Source organism: Fulmarus glacialis, unplaced genomic scaffold (genome assembly GCF_000690835.1).
Source record: "Fulmarus glacialis isolate BGI_N327 unplaced genomic scaffold, ASM69083v1 scaffold35968, whole genome shotgun sequence".
NCBI classification, from domain to species: Eukaryota; Metazoa; Chordata; class Aves; order Procellariiformes; family Procellariidae; genus Fulmarus; species Fulmarus glacialis.
The window spans coordinates 44404-54458 of record NW_009227037.1 but is presented as its reverse complement, the minus strand read 5'-3'; the positions used below and the strand labels follow the sequence as shown (position 1 = coordinate 54458).

The 10055-nt window shown below is 39.7% G+C and overlaps 1 protein-coding gene across 1 annotated transcript in view; it reads left to right on the top strand.

The window, feature by feature from the left end:
• Positions 1-2754: 2754 nt before the first annotated feature.
• Positions 2755-10055, top strand: part of LOC104080581 (gamma-aminobutyric acid receptor subunit beta-1-like) — a gene marked incomplete at its 3' end in the record, with an annotated part of 33174 nt that continues 25873 nt past the window's right edge. The window contains exons 1-2 of the mRNA XM_009583014.1: positions 2755-2790; positions 3144-3364. Of these exons, the coding sequence (XP_009581309.1) occupies positions 2755-2790; positions 3144-3364 (257 nt within the window). The remainder of the gene's footprint in view (positions 2791-3143; positions 3365-10055) is intronic.

Here is a 10055-nt window from a genome sequence, read left to right as displayed (position 1 = left end):
GAAATATCATGATTTTTTAGCAGCATTACAGCTTTTTCTTTTATTATAGGAAGTACAGTTAGGCAAAAAAAAATTCAGTGTGCTTCTAAAAAAAGTGAAATATTTTCTAAAACAAATCATTTAAAAGAACAGTTATCTGCAGAAACAGATTCTCTTTTTTAATTTTAATTCTGCCTTTTTAACTCATGATTAGAAATTCTTAAATACAAAAGCTAAACATAGTCTGATTTATTTTCATGTCTAGACTGATGCTTGAGATCTTGGGAAGCTGTCGTAAAAAGCTAAAAAATTGTGCAGCCAGTTACCACTATAGATACAAAAGATTCAGAAATTATTCATACACTCTAGAGTTTGAAACCATAAGATCCCCAGCAAATTTTACAGGGTAGAAGGCAAGTAGTCATTAAATTCTCACTTCACTCACAGCACTGTAAAATATAAAAAATAATATAAAAACCTCTAAGATGTGGCTAGCCATATGGTTTGCAGGAATTTCATTCTTCACTGATGAAAAATGAAAAAGGTAAGGCTGTATCGCACTAAAAAAATTAGAAAAATGCATAACTATGATTTGGGTTATTATAGCTCAGATATAATTTGCTTTTCATTAAAATGACCTTTAACTATGCTTTTAAAAATAAGGACTTACAGCAACAAGGACTCTCACAATCATTACATACAACACTTCATTTTCCTCATTAAAATATTGAATGAGTAAGACCCCCATATTCTGGGGAGTGGAAAAAACTAGATAATTCTTTCTGAGTTAAGAAACACTGAGATTCCTTTAGGATGAAGCTCAGGTTTTTCCTCCCCATTAATACTTGTTGGCTTGCCATGTACTTCTACATAGTATAGCACAATTGCCAGCAGAAGATCACTCTCTCTACTGTAGTGTTACCGACAGCAGTATTCTGTATATAGCACAGCTGGATGAAATAAAATTTCTAAAGCAGACTATGATGCTAAATATAGCAACTAATTTTCTTCTACCAGCCATAGCCAAGAGACAGAATTTCTTTTCTTCCCCTGATCACATCCTTTAAAATCTCTTGTAGCTTATCTTGGCTATTTTTCTCTCTCGGTCGAGCTTTGAGAACCATCACATAGGCACCACTCTCAGTTGTTAGCTTTTTTCCAGGATGACATGACAGTTCTACAAAAGCAGCTTTACGGCCTAGTGAAAATATAAAGGAAAGCAGGAAGGAAAAAAGAATTACGTATAATTGGAATTTCTATTCCATCTGTGCTGCAGACTGCATAGGCTCTGCTGAATCAGGCGGAAGACGTAGAGGATACCAAGTGAAGCACTGAGCACTGAGGATTTAACTTGTATCAGTCATTTATGAAAGCTTTTTACCTAAAGTTGCTTGAAATAGGACAGGCTAGAACTCCACCAGTATAGTGACTTCCGCCTCCCCCCCATCCAGTTCCCATCTGGTCTGTGGGTCCGTATGTGCATAAGAGGAAGAAAGGGCAGGGGTTTAACTTCTCTTTAAGTGTCCGCTTCTAATCCAACTCTATTCAAATTGTACATTCAAAAACTTGCCTCCTTGGGGTTCACGCTTCTCCATACTGCTATTTAAATTATAAATCGCCTATTCAGCAGAGCAGAGCATACACCCCACTGCATTACTTTGTAGTTCCAGACTTGACCAGCGTGTTCTGAAAAGCAAAAGAAGCTGTCCTGACCTCCTCCTAGTTACCTGGGCCAGGGAAAAAAACTTATGCCCTTGACAAACCACCTCTTGGCTCTGTCATGGGTAACCATTATTTTGCAGGCCTGGAAAAGGGCATATCTATGAAATCCTTGCAAATCAGTGCTCAGAATGGTTGTAATTGTCCTATTGTATCCGACCACTGTTCATCAAGTCATGGCATTTCCTCCATACAAAACAACCACTACAGGCCCAGGGCAAGCAAGAACAGTATTTTCGTTAACTTTCACTGATGATAAGTCTATAGTTTATAGCTCTGCTAGATGCAACATTTCAGGCAGAAAGCCTTTTGAAAGGTAACAACTTTGCTTTGATTTCATGGCAACGGTACAGTCTTAAGAAGCCATTGAAGATGAAGAGAGCAAATCACATCAGACAGCTTTTATTCTCTATTTCTTCAAAAATTACAGTCCAGGCTAGGATTTGTGAGGATGACAGAAGTAAGGCTTTCCCTCACATAAAAGAAAACCTTACCCCCAAACATTTTTTTAAGTAATACCTGTAATTTTGCTGCACTTCCACTGTTCAGATGCGTGACAAAATGACCTGCCATTTGAAAAGGGGGCTGGGGGAGGACATGAGGAAGAGAAAACGAATACTCCACATACCGCTGTTCCAGTCATCTTTTAAGAACTCCATCAGCTACAAAGTACATGGGCTTTTCCACTTTAAAATCACCAAATTCCCAGAAAGACAGACTCAAGAGAATAAATCAGACCAAAGGCCTTTTAGAACAATTTCTTTTCAGACTAAGTGAAAGCTGAAGGACTGCATAAATGGTATTTCACCTAAGCCACAACATGATAGTCAAGAGAAGATGTTCATTTTCTATGCGGTGATATTTGATTGCTAAGAAAGCACCACATTCCCTGGGCTGAGGTGAGACGTGCCCAGCTACCTAAGGTCATTACATCTGGCAGCTCCAGCAGATGCAGAACAGGAAGCTGTCCATTATACATTCTGAGGTTGTATTTGCTCTTTCTCAGGAGGTCTAGGGACTGCTGACCTTTCTGGATTGTGGGGGGAATCTTTCAGGATGAAGACAGGGAATATCAAAAAGGTGTCCTCAATGGTATGCAGTGCTATTTGGCTGAGGTCAGATAAACCCTGCTCTTTTCACATTAAAGAAAACCTATCAAAAAAAAAATACAAGTGTGATCCACAGACTGGAGACCCAAACGTCCCTCTGGCTTGAGAGGTTTTGAAAGCCGGTGGCCGGGGGTGGTCACTGCCGTTGGCAAATAGTGTGAAGTTCAACATTAACACAAACAGGCCAAGACTTACAATCATGGTTAATGACAACATCATCTTAACAATCCTTAAACTTCCTGTTGCTACTGCTATTCGGTTATTGAGAGTCATCTAAAAATAAGTTAAGTTAATCAGTATGCAAAATACAAAAAGCCCTTCTTTTTTCTTCCCTAGGACTACACCCTGACCATGTACTTCCAGCAGTCCTGGAGGGATAAAAGGCTCTCTTATTCTGGAATACCTTTAAACCTAACTCTGGACAACAGAGTGGCTGACCAGCTCTGGGTGCCGGACACATATTTCCAAAATGACAAGAAGTCATTTGTCCATGGGGTGACAGTGAAAAACCGAATGATTCGACTCCATCCAGATGGGACAGTCCTTTACGGCCTACGGTACGTTGGGTTTTTTAATTGGATATACAGCTCTCCTGGCAGCATGCAGGTCGTGATTGGTAAGTGCAGGTAGTACTAATGCTGCTCTCCTCTCCTTTGTCTTGGTTTTTCAGTGCAGCTTTATGAGTTAGCAAATACTCCATCTAGACCACCACAATACATCCAAGAATTTTCCTCAGGGCATCAAAACTACCTTTAATAGCTATAGCCATAACTAACAAAGCCTAATGCCTCTGTTTCTTTCAGCTCTTCTGAGCATGTTAACACTACTAATGAGTTCTTTATTATGGTTCTCACCTGGTAATCAATCACAGCTTAGACAAACACTTCCTTCCTTCTGAAATTCTCCAGCAGTTCTTTAGAACATGTAAAATATAAAATTCAGAGTCATCTGAAGAGATGCGACCAGCGTTTGGGAATAAAGGGAATAAAGGGAATAAAGAGAGGACATTTGAAAATTTACATGAATTAAGGATTATCTATACATCCAAGTACAGGTTTTCTTTAATCTGCCTTAATTTATCACTGCCTCTTCACACCACAACTGCTTCTTCATTTGGTGCAACCTATGTTTACCCCTGTAGATAAAAATATATTCTAAAATCTGAACAGGCACAATCTGATGAGAAGGTACACAAATGTAAAATTAAAACTAAACCAAGTTATTTGTCATGTTGAGATTGCTGCAGAGCCTGAGTAGGCTTTGCATTATTTTTAAAGTTAAGGTAGCTTTGCTTGGAAAAAAAACATAGCCTGCTTGAAACCACCTTTGATCACTGTTATCATTCAACAGTGAAAATAATGCCTGGAGAATACAAACCTGAAGGCATACTTCAGTTAATCAGAAAAAAAATCATAAAGCATAAAACCTAGCTGAAATACCTCAAAATGGTACCTAAGATAGGACTGAAAAAAACCCAAACTGCTGCAGCAATTCAAAATGAACGTAATATTTGGGGAAAGATAACTTAGAGCTTACTGAAAATAAAAGTCTGAAATGACCTCTTAGCCTATAAAAACATAACCTTTTAAAATACAACACTACCCATGCACTCAGAAAAAGCCTTCCAACCCCTCAACTGAAGCTTCACAAGAAACAAAAAATCATTTAAAAATTATTATTTTGGTTCATCGTAAGTTTTCTTTTGAACTTGTCAGATTTGCAGGCAGCGCATTAGTCGCTACCAAGGACCACACAGGTACGTTGCTACAGCCAGATCTGTCCTGGTACAGAAAAACTGCCACTTCAGTTGTGAAAAAGAACACAAGGAACACATGAGAAAATAGCTGATAGGCTACAGGCTGTCATTATTGTCAGCTAAACAAAGCATTTGAAAAATACATCTTTCCCAATGCCATCAGACCTCCTACGGTTCCTTTCAATCAAACTGACTCCTGAAAAATCAGCTTAGCAGGGCAGTTATCATAAGAGGAATTTTTGGCCTGAGAACTTCAAAAAAATTTTTTTTTTTTTAAAAAGGCAAGGAACTAAATTTATTTACATTCCAGGATTTGCACAGTGGCAAGAATGTGCATTAGAGCCAAGCAGTCCCTCACAAGCCGTTGTATACAATATAGACTACACCTAGAAATATATGCCGTGCACATACTTCCATACACATGCCATACATCTGATATCAATAACTGTCTTCTGCAGAAGTAGCAAAAGAAGCTGTGACACATCTGGTGAACCTGCTGCAAGTCTTCTCACGTACTTCACCCACAAAGCACCAACCTGGCCGAGAAGCTGTGACCCTGCCCAAGCATAATGCCTGTGGTCTTCCTCTCAGAGGTGCTCAGGCAAACCTCCAGTTTTGCTTTGCAACAGCAAAGACGGTCACCTTCACATAATGAGGTTGCTACTTCCTATGATTAAATAACAATTCACATTTGAATGGTTAAGCAGCAGCTCTGCAACAGCTGCAGCTCTGCAACTTAATACCCCACCCTATACCTCACTGCTCTTGGTAAGAAAACCAAACAAAAACAAAAAAACAAATAAACAGAAAAAACCGCACTAATATAAAGGACAACCTATATTCCACCTGCACACTCTAGTACTGGGCAATTCTCTTCTCCTCCCTTACCCCTGCCTCATGACCTTAATGCACGCTGGCACAGGGGCTCTCCCAGGCTTCTGGGCTTCCCCACCTTCTCATCCCGGAGAAGGCAGCAGGGGCTCAAGGTGCAGCAGGCCAAGTATTGTCAGATGTGCCCATCTCCACCAACAGCTTTGTCATCACCAACCACATGTAGAAAGAGACACTCGGCTGTCAGGTCTTTTTCACAGCTCAAGCTGATGTGCCATGTTTTCTCCCAGGACAAGGCAGCTGTTTAGACACATCTGGTGAGCAGACTTTGGTCTGCCAGCTGCCAATAAAAACACATGTAGTGTCCCATCCCACGAGAAAGGTCTGATCAAAGAGAGATAACAAATGAGCAGAAGAAAGAATGAAGTTAAGAGACACCGAAACAGGTTTCATACAGCAGATGGCAGTTATTGCACTAAAGTTTGCATCTATTAGTGGTCACTTTCCTCATGTTGATAAATATGCTTGTGTCAGTCTATAGATTACCTTTAGATCATACAAACAGCAATTTCTTCATATACCAGATGACATATATGCCTCATAAGAAATAAAAAAGGAGAAAACACTGCAGAATATGTTCTTAGGTACAATTCAGCATTGCCTTTATAAATTTGAGCACAGCTCCAATCTTAGTCTCACGAGTAGAGAAGAAACTTTGCAACATACTAGCTTGCGTTTAGCTTCTGTGCAGTAGAGAGTGTAAAGACAGTATCACCAAGGCTCTCACAGAGGTGCTGTGATCCATGAGTTTCACTTCTGTTACTGAAGATGGAGCACTGGCTGGCAGGACTTGAACAAGACAGACAACACTAATTACGCTGCAGACCGGGGTCTGAGTTCCCAGCAAATTAGGCAGGGCCTTAAACCATCTCTCAAGGATGATTTAAATGCTTGCTTTCCCCCATGCCTCCTATTCCCCACACAAATTTTCTATTTTCAGTCCAGAGTTAAATGTTTCTTTTCAGGCTCAGATATGAAATTTTACTTGCTTTTTTAAACAGGAATTGGAACGATCACAACAGCTCTAAATAACCTGCTTTACTTGCATCCATGTACTCGGCAGTTTGGCATTGATGCAATGTTCAGTCTCAACAGAGTTGGGGAAAAATAAAACAAGGTTAATCACCTGGCTTTACAGATGAATAAACAAGGGAAATATGCACTGAATACACTGGACTGGTTTTAGATCATATAACAAAGCATTATCACTTCAGTATGTCTCCATTATAGTGTTATTTCTGTGATGAAAAAAACAGTCCCTTTAGGTATTTTTTCCAGTAACTTTCAGCTGCTGTATCCCCATAGTTTAAAGAACGATGTGTGCATATAAACTTGTACAGACACAGAATACTCCTAAACCTTCTGCCCTCTAAGATTGTGCATTGCTGTTATGTCTCTTACTGCAAATGCTACTTCTGTGAATTATTCACAGTAATAAATAATGCGTAACATTACTAACCAAATAACTCTTTCATCCTATTGCCCAAGCAAGTAAACACACATAAACTTATTTAACTCCACATTACTATTTCCAATGAATTCCATTTCAAATATGCCAATGAAGTTGAGTGTCACTGTTAAGTATTATGTACCTGAAGTGTGTGATTCTTCAGTTTCTATCAAGTACTCCCACCAGCAGCTGTTATTATTTTCTGTGGTGTAGTCACCTGCTTCCTAAGAAAGAAAAAAATCCCTTTGAGTCAATGTTCAAACCTGCAGCTCTGTGAGGCTGATGCCCGAGGCAGCTCTAGCCTGGTGCCAGTACAGCTGGTAAAATACTGTGTTCTTCTTTATTTCTTCCCCATTTTTAAGAAGTCATCAGATCCCATTAGCTATAACCCTTTTGGCACTAGCAGCATCTCTCATTACTTTTATTGCCTTTTCAGGCAAGATTCTCTAGAGCTTTGGGAGAGATTTCTAGATTCTCAAACCAGCACATGCTGTTGTTTCTTTTGCTTGTCCTTTCTCCCTCTTTCCTGGATAAGATGCTAAACATGTAATCTGCCTTTAAGATATTTAAGGAAACATTATAAATTTATCGTATTAAATTCCATATTCAAATTCTTATGTCATGATGTCAAGAATAGAAGCTCTGATTTAAATCATCCTTTCCTAGTATTTTTATGCCACCTCTTAATCCTCAGCATTTCACTAGCAGAACAATACCTTATTCCTTCCGAGACATCTGTTCTGTTATCGTGACATTGCCTCAAAATAAACATCAGCAGAATTTCATCTGGTGTGGTGAAAGAAACATATCCTTCAAAGGTATTAGTTGTTAAGAAGTGCAACATAGCTTCAGTGACACCTTTACACCGATTTCCTTTCCTTCTGATGTTCAGATACAAGCCCATCTTTCATTAGGGCAGGGCTTCATTTATTTCAAGGCAGGGGGACTGAGCATATCGTGACAAGCATGCGAAGGTCTGGCTCGGAGCACCAAAACGCAGCATTTTTATACTACTGCAGCAGAGAATGCCATGTTGCTAGGCACTGCTACAACTGCAAGGGGCCGGGGGGAAGGATGATCTTTGCCTTCAACGTAAGGACTTATTTCACCACTTCTTACACAAAGAAGGTTTTCCGTGACAAACACTGTAAGAGACATCCATCTACCTCCAACCAATTCAAATGTGAATTGACCCATGCAACGTTGGATTTACTAACCACTTATGCATGCAATATCCATGGAAGTTCATCTAGCATATCCTAAAGGTGGAATACAAGAAAAGCTATATTTAAAAGCAGAATGCTTTGGTTTTAAATATAATCTTAAAAGTAAATTCAAGTGTAAACTTCCCTTCTTGGCTGTCTCTATTTTGGTGATATATCCGAGAGTTACTAAAGAAATTTGCCAGCCAGGAGCTCACATCTTCTAGTGCAGTGAAATTTCACTGCTTTTTGGACTGGTTTTGTATTGCCATGATTTGGGGCTATGGAGTTTTGGTTTTCCTCCAAAGACCTTCATAGGTTTGATTAAAGAGTCAGTTATTGGGTACTTCTGAGGACATCCCATCATGGCAACAAGCAGCCTACTTATGCTGGTACTCAATAGATTGTCCTCCCCTGTGTTACTAAACAGCTCCAGCCAAAAAAAAAAAAAAAAAAACCAAAAACAAAACCACCAACCACCTGCAGTACTTCTAAATGATAAAAAACGATGTCATTTAACTAACATAAAAAGCTCTACAGGAAAATACAGAGCAACTTATAAAGCGTTCTTTTATCAGGTGATAGAGTAGTTTTGAAAATGATACAAAAAGCTATTTCTTCCATGTATCAATGCCAAAAGATTTAGCAGCAGGCATCTTAAAAGAAAAAAAAAAAAAGTGTTATGCTGGAGTAAAGAATCCAAGGACGAGCAAGAAGTTAAATCAGAGCTGACACAGAAAGCTTTCCTTTCTCCTACTTAGCGTTTTCATATGTGGTTACCTGGTATTAAGGCTCACAAGAACCAATTTGGGACTTCCTTTATATTTTTGAAACCTGAAGATATACAAGAACTTTGAAAAAATAAATCAATCAAATATTTGCCATTTCTTCCATCTCTCAAAACATTTCAGTCTCTGAGGGTCAGTTTTCAGGATTCACAGGCAAATGAATACATTCCTCAATGCACAGCTATGGGGAAGGGGTAGGGGTGAGTGGGGCAGTTCACACGTGCGTTGTGGATGCCAGTTCAGCCTGCCACAGGTCACACTGGGCCTGCTGCAAACTTTCTTCCAACAGACTACCCTTAAATGAGCAGACATGCCTGATGGGCAGCCAGCATGGCCCCTAATCACAGGAGGTGCACTGCTAGAAGCATTTGTTTAACTCGGAAGGAAAAAAGGAGATGAAGAGGACACAGCAGATTGATCCTGAGGCAGATGGATTTTTTTCTTTGTCCCTCCTGCTGCTTGCAGACTGTTCAAATTGTCTGTGCCCCTCTGTCAATCCTACTGTCATCTCTTCCTAGTCCGTAACCCAGTCCTCAGGCACAGCATGGCTGGTGCAAGGAGATGAGTGAGCAATGACCAGTACCTAAACCTATGGGGAGAAAGCAGTTGGAACCAACAGTCTATGCACGGAAGACGGCGTACATAGCCAAAATACAGCTGCATTTATTAACCAGGCTTCAGCAGCTGTAGGAGAAAGAGCTAGTCCTTACCCTTGGCAGTTACCAAAGGAAAAAAAAGCGCCAAAGTTCATTTATGCTCTCTCAAGCTTGAGCAAGGACTCCTCTACCCTGCTACAATGTCAAAACAGAAAACATTTGTATTTGCCTGGGAGCTGCAGCACCATCAGTATGTGTCGTTGCCATTAGCTAAAATGCATTTTCAGGATCGTTCTTACCATGTGCAAAACTGGTTAATTTGACACAGTCTGTCCCAGGTCACTTTCCACACACTGCACTTAATCTGATAGAGATTGCAAACTCCTTTGTATAATACATTCTGAGAAAAAAAAATAGAGAGACATATATATTTTTTATCATCTCAATACAGCCACAGTCTGCAATTTACTGCATGAAGCACGGTAGCACTCACGCAGGCACTGGCATACTAAGATACAGGTTATTTTTTTATGCGGAAGCTGAGGGATGTTCTTGTTTAAATACT